At 42.5% G+C, this 13,560-nt stretch overlaps 1 protein-coding gene across 13 annotated transcripts in view; it reads right to left on the bottom strand.

Annotated features, from left to right (window-relative positions):
- Positions 1–4,086: 4,086 nt before the first annotated feature.
- Positions 4,087–13,560, bottom strand: part of PECAM1 (platelet and endothelial cell adhesion molecule 1) — a 105,141-nt gene continuing 95,667 nt past the window's right edge. For 5 of the 13 annotated variants that reach the window (XM_043497436.1, XM_038371899.2, XM_043497441.1 and 2 more), the window contains 2 exons: positions 11,921–11,943; positions 4,087–5,546 (listed from right to left, as the gene is read on the bottom strand). In XM_043497436.1, coding sequence (XP_043353371.1) covers positions 5,517–5,546; positions 11,921–11,943 — 53 coding nt within the window. In that variant the 3' untranslated portion in view covers positions 4,087–5,516. Of the gene's footprint in view, positions 5,547–9,295; positions 11,300–11,920; positions 11,944–13,560 lie in introns of those variants that run through there. The other 8 variants (XM_038371900.2, XM_038371902.2, XM_043497443.1 and 5 more) reach the window with 2 other exon arrangements.

The following is a 13,560-nucleotide window of genomic DNA, read 5'->3' as shown; positions in this document are numbered from 1 at the left end:
CTTTAGAGAGGCCCACACTGGATGGACACAGAGATAAAAGTACCCTCTGACCTCCATAGGTGAATGATCAATCCAGGTCACAGGATTATTTTTAATTCATTCTTTAGAAAAATATCAGTATGTTCATCATGTAAATAATACAGTGATAACTCTATCATCCCAAAACTGAAGGAGACATAGTCAGTGTAATTAATTCCAGTAACAATTTCATTTAGCAACATGAAGCCTAAGAAATCTCAACCATACCAGCCCCAAGCATTCGAGAGTCTGGAGTCAGGCTGCCAAAAAATCCAACCAACCAAATCAAAAAATACTCCCACAAGCATGAATGTTTTTAAAAAAAGAAGCTTTGAGTAACTTTTATTTGGCATCTGGTTTCTGAGCTGTTAGCATGTACCTGGGTCATGTTTTCAGGCTGTATTCTGTAAAACTGAGAACCATAAACTTTGAGTTGTCATTTAAAAAAAGAAAGTCATTGTCTTCTTTCCTCCTCACTTGACTCCAGAAGTTGGAGCTCTAGGGAAAGCATCTAATATCATGAGATTTCTGATAAAGTCATGAGCTGGCAACACGGAGATCCACACATCATTTGTTTTTCAAAGGAACACCCATGGGATCTTTGTTGATAAGGAAAGCCTAAACCCACAACATATATAAAACATTCACTTGAAAATTGTACACTGGTGAGGCAGACTGGGGGAAGCTGCTGCACCTGTCCTGGGGAACAAGAGGGTTTCAGTCTCCGGAGATCTCACTCCATCACCTTTCAGAGGCTGCCCTAATTTGTGCTCCTGCTTCAAAGGAGCAATAGAGCTTTGAAGAAATTCAGAGTAGCCAGAACATAAGAGCTTGTTGACTACATGTGAGTCCTCTTCCAACCTTTGCTCATGCCCTGCCCCAGAATGCCACCTGCACCTGTGAAGTCACAGGGCTCCCTGTGCTGGAGAAATTCCCCACGGTACCCCTACACCTGCCTGCAGCTGCTTTCTACTAGAAAGGGCCATATCACAATGATGAATAGAGCCCTTAAATTCACACGAGAGTGGTGGGGGAAAAAGGGCAACGTGGATGTCACTGACTGTTTAGAAGTATCCCCAAACTGAAGAAAAAGTTACCTTTAGAATTTCATTCCTTCAAAGCTCTATTGGGCCCTAGTGACCAAGGATAATGAGTAAATAAATGTTGCAGGCTCAAGCCTCATAGCCCAAAACAGCCATGTAGCCATGGTTGATAATTCCTGCCCCTCAGTCTGTGCTGTGCTGATAGATTCCAGGAATCACAATTCTGAAAGCTGCTGCATTGTCTTTTGAAATTATTATTAATTTCCTCCTGGCAGCATTCTCCCCATCCGCTGCTTTTCCCATGGAGGCTTCTTGGCTTCTGATTTCTCTAGCTTAACACAAGAGGCTGGCTCTGTGCTCTTTTTCCACATTTTGCAGAATCAGTGCTTGCACTTTAACGATGACCAATTCAAGCAGCCTCATATGTGCTGTAAATTAAGGGGATCTAGGTTTCCTTTCTACTTACTCTTTCACTGTGTAGCCTCATGGAGAACAATCCCCTTGTGTCATTCTGGGACTGAGAAAGAGCTCTGCTCTCTCTTAATATTGGCTAAAAATTTCTATGGGACACAAGAATAAGGTCAGGTTTCAGAATAGCAACCGTGTTAGTCTGTATCCACAAAAAGAACAGGAGGACTTGTGGCACCGTAGAGACTAACAAATTTGAGCATAAGCTTTCATGAGCTCAAATTTCCCACCCCCCCTCCTTTGCTGGTAATAGCTCACCTTCAGTGATCACTCTGGTTACAGTGTGTATGGTAATACCCCTTGTTTCATGTTCTCTATGTGTATAAATCTCCCCACTGTATTTTCCACTGAATGCAGCCAATGAAGTGAGCTGTAGCTCACGAAAGCTTATGCTCAAGTAAATGTTAGTCCCTAAGGTGCCACAAGTACTCCTTTTCTTTTTTAAGAATAAGGCCAGTGGTTTTGGACACGTCTCCTATGAACTGGCTTAAATTTGTTTAAACTGGCTGCTGTTGCTACTATGTTTTCTGCAAGTGAGGCTCAGAGGTCAAGCCAACCATCTCTGCTTGCATGAAAATGAGCCATCTAGTATAAAATTGGTGTCTGAGGCAACAAGGTCTGTTTCCCCTCTCAGACCTGGGAACTCCAGCTCTCACTACTGGGAATTACACCTGCAGGACCTCTTCTATGAAGTGATTTAACCTGCTGCTTCTCACACTATTGTGTAAATGAATCTCATGAAACAACATCTCTATTCTGTCTTATGCAAAATGGTATCCCCCAGTCTCTCTTCAAATGGACCTGGGGCTAGGGAGGATGAACTGGGGCTTTTGTAAAAGACCCTTTTACCCCCTGCTTTAAGGTGAATACTTACAGCACGCTTGGTTTTACATTTGCTGAGCCAGACTTGGTGAGATGCTAGAAATATGAAGAACTAAACCAGCAGATTTGCAATGGCTCATTGTTTTGAGTCTTAATTGGACTATGGGCACTGTTTCAACAACAGACAAGAATCTTTCCCAAGTGTTCAATTTAACAGGTTAACAAATGAGGCTTGCTTGGCATCTGAAGCCACATTCTGTGGAACAGAGAGCAGAACTCATCATGTATGAGTGTTCCTTGTTTAGTGGGTAGGTACATTAGCTTTATCTGCAGCAGATAAGTTTACTGATCTATTCCCCAGCATGCCAGTGACACACTCCATGCAAAAAAGTGCTCAAACCAGTTCATATGAACAATTTCCCTTCATCCTCAAGTGCCTCCTTACCTCTGGGCACCCTAACCACAGTTACCCTCCCACTTCCTCTCTCAGGCCCCAAGGACTCCAGGACAGGCTCTCTTGGTTCAATAAACCAGTCCCCAGGAAGCGTAGCATTACAAGACATAGTGCAAATATGCCATAGCAATATGCCATAGCAAGAGTCCCAAAACATAGTTTATTTGTCACCCCCAGTGCACGCAGGCCTTCAAATCCCACAACATATAATCCATCAGCCTAGCACATACCACATTCCAGCATCTTCCACCACATCCAGACTTCTTCAGGCAGACAGCCACCCCAGCCCTCCTTGCTGGAGTGTAACCCAGTCTTCCCAGCAGGAACACCCCACCACCAACACTGTCCTGGGAGTTCATCCTCCAGGGAAACAGCCATCACTGTCCCTGTGCTATTAAGCAGTCATCTCAGACAAGTCCACAGGGAGACCTAGCCTTCAGCCCTCTCCAGCATAGAGATGTCAGCAGGTAAGCAATCCCACTGTCCTTGCCTTCAACTCCCTTTAGCCCTTAGCTCCAGCTCAAGAAGATCAGCCAGCAAATGCCATGCCATGCCATGCCATGCCATGCCTTGCCTTGCCTCCCATTGCTGCTGCCTCCTTCTGGAACTTCCCACAACTCTAATCTCCCTGATCCTTTATAGCCCCAGGTGCTGCCTTGCCCTCTAATTGGACAAACTGGGAGCACTCGTACTGGCATGGAGGGAGGGGGGAAAGGCTGGACCTGTTTTATTTAAAGGGCCCAGTCACCCTGTGACACGTTCCAAGAATCAGATGGAGCAGATGAATCTTTCAGCAGGGTAAAGAACTGGTTCAGCCTAAACCATTTCAGTCTGAAATTCTTCACACCAGTGTGGGCAAAGAGACGCTGAAACAGCCCCATAGGCTCATTGCAGCTCCATGGAGCACTGGGAGCCTTTTGAAACTTCCAAGAATCCACTGGTTCTGGGAGCCATGCCTGGGATTGTAGGGTAGATTTCTGGAGGGCCTTTTAACTGAAGTGGTTTTGAGCCGCACTAATGTGAATGTAGGGCAAGCCTGCAATGGTTCTTAAAGTGATTCAGCATGGCTGGTGTAAACACACTCGTTTGAGATTAATCTGGTTCGTTACAACAGGTTCAATGATTTCAAGCGGACAGAGTCTGCGCAGCGTCCATGCTTTCCCCCACGTTCTGTGACATGCTGTGTGTTCACTGATATCCCCACACAGTTTACCATTAATAATAACCCGGCCCCCAGCCATTTGTGATTTGCTGATAAGAAAAACTTCCAAGGATGCAAAGTTAAGTTCAAAGATTTCTTTATTAAAATACCTTTTCCAAATTCACTGTAATAACATTTATTGGGGGGGTGTGGGAGGGTTGATGGGATGCTCAAATGTATATTTGCCAACAGAGATGTGCTACAAACCCCGTTGTTGTCTGTGAAAGGTTTAAATGTTTTATGATACAAGCAACCTTTTCCTAGGGAAAAATAAATTAAAAAGATACTAGTCGGTAAGAAACTGAACAGTTTAAGCTGGGGGGGAAGGGAGGAAGAAATCCTTTGCTTTTAAAGGAGATACATATCTTTTCTGTTCCAGAGCCTTTGATATAGAGCTTAAAGCAGTAAATATATATATGAGTCCATATGTCATCTCTCTGTAAGAATGACTTAGATCCTTGTTGGTTTAATTATTTTAAATGCTATTTGTCATTTAAAACAAGAGCCTTCTTATCTATGTCCCTGATCCTGCAATTGAATCTGCAGTGATACATGGGAACAGATTGCAGGATTGGGACCCACTTTACAGTCTGAAAAAAAAAACCCCTGTTTGGGGTTTGTGTTTGTTTGTATTTTCTTTGCACCAATAAACCTGAGATTAGTATGAACTGCAAAGTTCTAATCTGGATCCAAACTTCTCCAAAGTACTGGAGTGTTTGGATCCATGGCTTTCTTTGAGCCTGTTATTGAAACAGGGAACAGCCACCATGATGGAATCTGGATGTGGTGCTGATCTTCAAAAGCACGGAAGCAAGGTGTCGGTTTGGCATATTGTAGAGATAAAGTAGGGACAGGTATGAGGTTACAATCTGGACCCAAATAAGCTTCTGAACTTCATTAAAGTTTGGGGATGGGATTTGGAAAAGGGTTTAGCTTCAGGCCCAAATCTGTTGACCCGGGACCCAACATCTCTGATCTATATTTTGTCTAATCTGGACTGTGATGTGCAGTCATTCTTTCGAGAAAGAACCAATATGCCAACCAGCTCAATGAGCAGTGAAACTTTTAGATACAAGAAGTGATTTAACAAAGAAAAGGAATATTTGTGTATTGTAGGCACTGATAATGTAGGCACTTGGTAAAGTTCTGAATCTCTGTACAGTTGTTAAGTTTTAAAAAAGCCCAGAATGTACTCTTACTCTATGCTCCCACCTCCCCAGAGCAGGATGAAATGGAGGATAGAGAAACAAAACTCTTTTAGTGAGAGAAATGAACCATGTGGGGGACATTGGTCATTGGTTTCCATAGGCACTTTCCCATTTGAATCTTTATTTGTAATTTTTTAAAATTACACGCTTTAGGAATGTCCCTGTTGTTCACCCTGAGGAAATGAACATTGAAGAGAGGAGCCTGGCAGGTTCATAAATAAGTGCCATAGAGCTTTTGAAACAGGCACATCATCTCGCATCTTGTTTTTGTCTCCCAGCAGTTGATGTTTCCGATGAGTCTGTTAAGTGGCATCGGGAGAAACTTCTATTCTCTATTGGCAATGAGGAGGGGAAAAAAATCTAATAAGCATAAATTTAAAAAAAACTGTTGGATCAATGAAATTGCATAAAGAGACAAAATATAACAACTCTTCCAAGAGCTGCACAATCAGCTAAACAATCATCACGTCTCCTCTTCAAAGTCATTCAACATCTTCATGGTACAGAGAGGAAACAGACACCATGATATTTACGCTAACATTTTCAAACTGCTTGCCTATAATTAAGCACCTAAATCTATGTTTGGGCACTGACTAATAAATAAGTGGCCACATTTTCAGTTCTGCAAGTGGGTGGAGAATTGGAGACATTTGTCTCCAGGATGGTTCATTCTGTATTAGTACAAATGTACACCTGAAAAGTACAACGTGTCCTAAGTGATGCTAATCAGTCCACGTTCACGACCAGGACAAAATAAAACAAACAAGTAAAAATGACAGGGGAGAATATGAAGTCAGAATGTATGGCTGCAGCTAATCCAGCACAATACCAAATTAGTATTTGGCGAAGTGGCTCTCTCATTGTTAAGATATTTCCTTCAATATGTTTTCAGAAACTAAGACCATTAAATAACTTAGAAAGATTGCCAGCTCTGATTCCAGGAAGGAAACCTCCTCCCAGTTCCTCTCTTAGTAATTCAATTAATTTACTCCAGACACTTTAGGTAAAAAAAAATTCAAAGACACCCATTTCTTTTGCAAACACTTCCTATGGATGGAACTTAAGATCTAAAATTCTGTAGCAGACAAGAAACAGAGAAGAGGCCACAAGCCCAAAGTTTGGATCTAGTTCTGAATATCCCTCAAGTCCAATGTGTTCATGACCAGTTTACTTTGGTCTGTGTCCCTCTCTAATCAGAACTTGGACTGCAATTTGATTTTAACCCATTTAAATAATTCAGGCCTTGACTGGATTTGTCTAACACATTGACTTAAATGACATCAAAACCTTACTGTGAATCTGTGTAATGTAACCCTTTGTTGTTAATGTGTGGCATTTTTTAAAGCACTGGGCTCACTTTTATCATGGTCTCACACGGCGTGGAGGGAGCAAAGTTCTTCATTGTTTTCATGCTGAATTAGTCTTATTCTGACAGTGACACAACTTCTTAGGGGCTGAGGTTGCCATAATAGAGGGGGAAGAGCTCATTATAAAGCTTTTTTCTTCATTTTTTTTCTTCAACGCAGCAGTTCTTGGCTTTGCCTTATGACTTCCTCACCATTAACGCAGAACATCATAATTTAATAGGTTTATTAGAAGCAAGTGGGACAGCATTACTTGAATTTGAAGCAAAAAGCACACACCAAGGGTCAGATTTCAAGCACCCACAACCGTTGCTGAAGTCAAAAGGAAGGCATGTGCCCAAACCTCTGAAACCCAGACTCCAAATAGGGGTTCAGACCCACAGTCCTTACTCCTATCTGTCCCCCCAATACATTTGTATGGTGTATTGCCACAAAAATTCCCACTGTGTCATGTTATCTCCATGAAAAGGTCAAATCATGAGTCTTCGGGCTTGTCTCTACTACCGGGTGAGGTCGATCTAGGATACAACTTCAGCTATGTGAATAGCGTGGCTGAAGTCGACGTACTTAAATCAACTTACCGCGGTGTCTTCACTGTGGTAATTCGACAGCTGACGCTCTCCCATCAACTCCACTTGCGCTTCTCATTCTGGTGGAGTACCAGAGTCGACGGGAGAGTGCTCAGCAGTCGATTTATTGCGTCTATAATCGATGTGATAGATGGACCCCCGCTGGATCGATTGCTGTCCGCTGATTCGGCAGGTAGTGTAGACAAGCCCTTCTTTTCAAGACCTACACTCTGACATGTAGCTATAGCCAGGAAACCTGCTACCTGAGCATTACTTTCTTTCCTGAATATGTTCCCTTTGATTAGGATGCCACAGTGTCAGGCCTGGAGACCAAAGGCCTCTATCCACACATCAGGGGCAGCAAGAGCAGCAGCAGGGCCAGTCTCCCCTGCAGAGAGATCTTCCACCTCCCCCAAGCTCTACTCCAGACTTCTAAAATAGAAAACTGCCCGGAAAGGAAGGTTAAGCCACTTGATCATGTTATTAGGATTCTTTTTGCTTTGATAAGCAGGGTCAGCAACTCCCCTCAGTCAGACTCTACCTGTGAGGCATGGCAGAGCATAGTGCTGCAGGAAAATAAGCTACAGAAGAAAAGTACTTCAATAAAACAAGGAGAGAAGGCACAGCCAGAGTCTCTCCATCTCTTTTCTCTCTGCACTTTTACGTTGCCTGAGCAATGTTGAGAAGAAGAAGAAAAAGAAAAGAAAAAAAAACCCACAAGGAAATTGACTTTCTGATCCCCACTGTGGCTCATTTATGTGAAGATAAAGAAACACTCTGGATTGCTCCTGATCAGCAGGCAAAAGAACAAAGGCCTGATGGTGTTTTTTAATCCAGAGATGGCTCTGCGAGCAGACCTGGGTCCTGTCCGCACAAGCCCTGGTGATTCAAATAGCTATTTAATCAGGAGAAGTTACAGTATTTAACTGCAACAGGGATGCCTAGCAGGGTGTTTCCTGTCCGATAACGGTATGTCAGAGTTTCTAGGGGATGCCTGTGTATTGCACAAGTGCCATTTCCTGGGAAGTATCGTGCTCACCCTCAGAGGTTAAGTTTAGTGGTACATGCATATCCTGATCCTGCACATCTGTGTGCTGTCTATGTGAACCCCAAGGGCATATCACTGGGGAAAAGTCAGGTAACATGCACAGCTTATTCTAAAACAGGTGTTTCTTTTGTGTACTGATGAGAAGCTAAAAACGTTTGTGACAGTCTGTTGAATTTTACAAAAAAAGAAAAGGAGTACTTGTGGCACCTTAGAGACTAACAAATTTATTAGAGCATAAGCTTTCGTGAGCTACAGCTCACTTAACGGCTGCTACTCTGAAACCTTGAATTTTACAGGAGATCTTATTACTACTCTCCAGCTGCAAACAGGAATTTATGCAAGCAAGGAAAGCGCAGCCCTAAATCCAACTCCTCTCATCTAGTTTGCCAGGAGATGGTAAAATGTCAGGGTCCAATTAGTTAAAGCCAAAATTATTTACATAGGGTGCTGAGGTGTTTTCACTGCAGCCCATTCAAGAACCAAAGCAGCCTCAATATGGCTCCAGGTAATGGCTTCTAGACTCAATTTTGGTAATAGAAAAAATTATCAATTATCATAATGATGGTTTCAGAGTAGCAGCCGTGTTAGTCTGTATTCGCAAAAAGAAAAGGAGTACTTGTGGCACCTTAGAGACTAACAAATTTATTAGAGCATAAGCTTTCGTGAGCTACAGCTCGCACCTTTCATCCAAAGATCTCGGAGTGCTTTGCAAACATGAATTAATGAAGCCACTCAGCACTCTCCTGAGGGAGATATTAAATTCCTTTTGCCCAACTGTAAAATAGTGGTGAGTGATTGGGTCAAGGCCAGACAAATCAATGACAGAGCTGGCCACAGAACCCAGGAGGACTGACTGTCCCCTGGCTCACTTACTCTGTACCTTACAAGCATTGGGAAATACCTGTGTAAGTTCTATACAGCAAGAGCTCAGTTCATGTTAGCAGCTAGAGCGTATGTGGAATTCTGCTTGATGTAGCAATTATGGATAAGGGTGCAAACAAAGGCCTCAATGCTGCATGCCCAGAACCTCTTACTGAAGTCCAAGGGTGCAAAAGATATGCAGCCTTGGCTCCAACAGGCAATCCAGAGCACTGAGAAACGACAATGCCTCCCATTCAGGTCCACGCCAGCTGTTTGCTGCAGTCACCTCTCTCCACCTTCTCCTGTGTATACTAAGCCCTTATCCCAACCACAGATTTAAAAAAAAAAAAAATTCTCCTCTATGACACCATGAGGTTGCATCCTTGCAACTGGATGAAGAACTGGGCTTGATTTATTTTTAGAAGATAGAGAGCAAAGTAAAACCCCAAACCTTTAGATGACAATGAAAAATAAACCCTATTTGCCTATTAAAATCCACCTGTTTATTGTAACTCACTCCATGACCTTCAATGCTCTGCCAATAGACTGTAAACAATACAGAGGTTTTCTTTTGTATCCCATGAGGACTTGAATGCTGATGGAGGGTGGAGGCCCCTGCCTTTCAGAGCCGGAGAGCAAGTCTACACTACAAAATTAAGTCAACCTAAGTCATGTCGACATATAGCCACTGCAGTAATTAAATCACTTTTCCATTTCCGGCCTACGCTCCTTATGTTGGCCGTGCATGTCCTCACCAGGAGCACTTGCACAGAGTTAACTGTCAGTGTGGGGCATTGTGGGACAGCTTCTGAAAGGCAACAAACAGTCAATGTAAGCAATGCAGTGTCTACACTAACACTGCGTCAACCTAACTACATTGACCTAAGTGCTATGCCTCTCCCGGAGGTGGAGTTATGAAGTCGGTGTAGCGGGTGAGTTACATCGGTGGGAGCTATATTTTTGTGTAAACGCTTATAGAGTTAGGTGGACGTAAGGCAGCTTATGACAACCTAACTCTGTAATGTAGACCAGGCCTGAATGTGTATTGTTAGCTGAGAGAGAGAGAGTGTTACTGTGATTGTTATTTACAAGTTTCTTATTTGCTACAGTTGGTTTTTTTAAGCAAATGCTCCCGAGTCAGATAAAATAAGTGGCAGGAAAAATACACTCCCGCCCTGCTTTGTGGGAGGGATCTTATACCTAGAGGCACACTTCCTCTGAGCCTGGGGCTGGCCCTGCCTACCCTTGAGACCGCCTCCAACCTTGTCCCAACAGGTATCTGAGCTCTACCAGCTGCCTTTTAGGGATCCAACCATCTTGTCTAAGATCAGGAGGCAACTGGGCCTCTGCAGTGTCCCTCAATATGTGGCAGTTCCTCCCTCCTTTTCTTTTTCAAGAGTTACCTTTGAAAACTCCCTGTTCTTGAAATCAAATCCTATAGGACTATAATCAGGATTTTGCCTGAGTAAGGACTGAGCAAAAGACCTCAGAGTTTAGCCTCTGGATAGGATCCTCCTGTCTTTCTCTTACTCTCTCTAGTCTTATGAGGGCAGGTTTTATCATAGTATGGTTTTCATTGTGTGCTTCTCAATTATTCTTTTAAAATCAGATTATAAATATATCAGGGCAGAGACTGTCTCTTTCTGTGTGTTTACCCAGTGCCCGGCCCATTTTGGGTGCTAACACAACAGCACTAGTAATAATAATTAATAACCATGATATTACCGAACAGCACCCTGGAGGCATAGTCGGAAAGTATTTGTTAAATAACGTTAATATCATTATTTCTGGAGTGCTTGTACTTTGTCTTTTGCATTTCAGCAGAGCCAAGTGATCATTCATTTGAGGCATTTAGCCACTCATTCTCTCCACAAATTGGCTTTTCCTCTGATTAGTTTGGTGTTCAAAGCTATTCACCATATCATTCCTTGACTGGTAGATTGTCCATTAAATTTGAGCTGCAATGGTTAGTTTGGCTGGGCTCTTACATTACATGGCATTGCTCCGGTTCCCTGATTGGATGATCGTAATAACGTCAGCATTTGCTTTCCATTAGTATTTGTTTAGAATGTCACAGTCTCCATCCACAACCCTGCCAGTCAGCCCGTCTTCTAAAATCCTGGATGAAGGTGCTACATAGCACAGATCAGGAGCACAGGCAGATTTGAATGCAAGCTTCAGCTCAAGCCAATAGTCACAGTCAGGAAATCCCCTCGCTCTACACCTTAAGAAGGAAATCACACCTGCAAAGGGTAAAAATCTCCCAGTGTACATGTGCGCATGGGCAGGCACACTCCTTGGGAAGGAGACTCAGTTGGTGCTAGCCCCACTGTTGTTTTTCCAGCTAAGGTTCTAAACACCCTTTTTTCATTCGCCTCTTTTCCCATTTGACACTGATGCTATTACTCCATAGACTGGCCAGCCCAGCAGGCCCTCATATCCATCCTCAAGTGGTTCAGCACCATCATGCTCTTGAATACATCAGCCCAGTGGAAGTCTGAGGACATTCCCAATCTTGGCTCTGCTGTGTCACAGCGCACACCCCTGCAACCAAGGCAAATCTGCACAGTTGTGTTTTTTCATGTGTAAACTCCCCTTTCGAAGAGTCATCATGGACCAGCTGTGCTTTATAGTGGCTTTCTCAAATACCAGTTATTTCATATGACTTTTAGTGCTCACTGCTCTATAAATATATCAGAGAAAACCTGGCCAATAAGGATATAAATGAAAGTGCTAAGTAGTACATTTCCAAAGTATTGCAAACAATACAAAAATAGAATACCCTTCAATGTTATTTCACTGATCAAACGGTTATCCCATCTAATTTCCCAATCTCTTATTCCTCAAATAAAATGTATACTTACAGAGTGTCTGTTTTCCCCAGAATCTGCAAAATAAAATATAGTTTAGAAATTGAATGGCACATTTGAAAGGGATCAGCTTTACGTACAAATAAATGAGAATTCAGGGTTAAATTTTCTTGCATTGCACTTGGTAATTTTGCAGTGACATAAAACAGCTAGCTGGAAAGTTTGAGGGGAAGTTACTCCCCCACACCTGCTCCATGTAGGGACTCAAAAAGGCAGAAGTCTGTCTGAGTGACAAAATATTCGCTCCTGAGAATATAAGCAGCTGTTGCATGTGACAGAAACTTCCTTTTAGAGGCAAGTTATCATGGGTGATATGCTCTACTTCTCACTCCTAGATGGTTTATCTGATACAGGCTGGGTGAGGTAATATCTTTTATGGGACCAACTTCTGATGAGAGAGAGAGAGAGAGAAGCTTTCGAGCTTACACAGAGCTCTTCTTCAGGCCTGGGAAACTTACTCAGAGTGTCACAGCTAAATACAAGATGAAACAGATTGTTTAGCATAAATAGTTAACACATATTTCAAAGGACCATTCAAGATACAGTGCCAGGGAGGGAAGTGGTCAGAGAATCCTGAGAAGGGTAAAATGCCAAAGAAAAAGGAGATCCCCAAAAGGTACCCAAGATTTAATTAATAAAAAGATTCTTTAGCCTGGTCCAAAGCCTCCTGAAGGCAATGGGCGTCTTTCCACTCAACTTCAGTGGGCTTTGGATCAGGCCCCTTGTGTTTATATTTAGTGTGCATTTAACAATTGCCATCTGAAAAAAACCAAAACTTCTGTGTTGCTAAGGAAATGTTCCCCATCTAAAAAGTGGGTGTGTAGAGAGGTTAGGAGAGTGACTCATCTTTCTCTTAGATGGGGTTATCAGACTTGTTTAAAGTAGTATGTTTGTGTGATCTACTGATCCTTGTTGCACAGGAGATACACACTAGTGTTTAATTCCAGTGAATGCTTTTTGGCACCATGAGGTTCAATGCAGAATGACCATGGCAAGCATGGTGGACTAGTACATAGAGCAAGTGATTGGGGTCAGGACTTCACATTAATCCTGACTCTGGCACAATTTTCTATGTGAATTTGGACAAGTAACTTAATTTTCCTTTAGCTCAGTACACCCATTTTTAAAATTGCATATAATAATCTTAACCTACTCCACAGGGTGTGATGCTTAATTAATTCAAATTCAAAAAGCCCATGGAAATCCCTGAATGAAAGACACTATGCAAATACAAAAAGATGGTGGCTACGGCTAGTGAACAGTTTAGTAGATCTCACCCTGAAGATGTTTTCTTTGACATCCAATGTAAATTCACCTTTATTCAGTTTCATCCTGTTACTCAAAGTTGTATGTTCTTGTACCATGATAAATAATTCCCCTCACAGCTTCATGGCTATGCCAGTCACATTTTTGCGACCAGTTAAGTCCCTTCTTAGCAAAGTAGATGTACATAAGATTTCTATTATCAGCATTTTTATTACATTAGAATTATGACTGTCTTATTTAACTGTTCATTTACATTCCAGGAGTTCTGCCTAAAGAAAGTGTTGCTTGGTGTCATTAGTCCTATCAACTGAGCTCAGGAATCAGAGTCTGCACTCAGTCACATTGTTTTTATGCCAATGCAACTCCAT

The sequence above is a fragment of the Dermochelys coriacea genome, chromosome 14, assembly GCF_009764565.3.
Source record: "Dermochelys coriacea isolate rDerCor1 chromosome 14, rDerCor1.pri.v4, whole genome shotgun sequence".
Classification (NCBI taxonomy): domain Eukaryota; kingdom Metazoa; phylum Chordata; order Testudines; family Dermochelyidae; genus Dermochelys; species Dermochelys coriacea.
The sequence above is the reverse complement of the archived record's forward strand: the minus strand, read 5'-3'. Positions and strand labels throughout refer to the sequence as shown.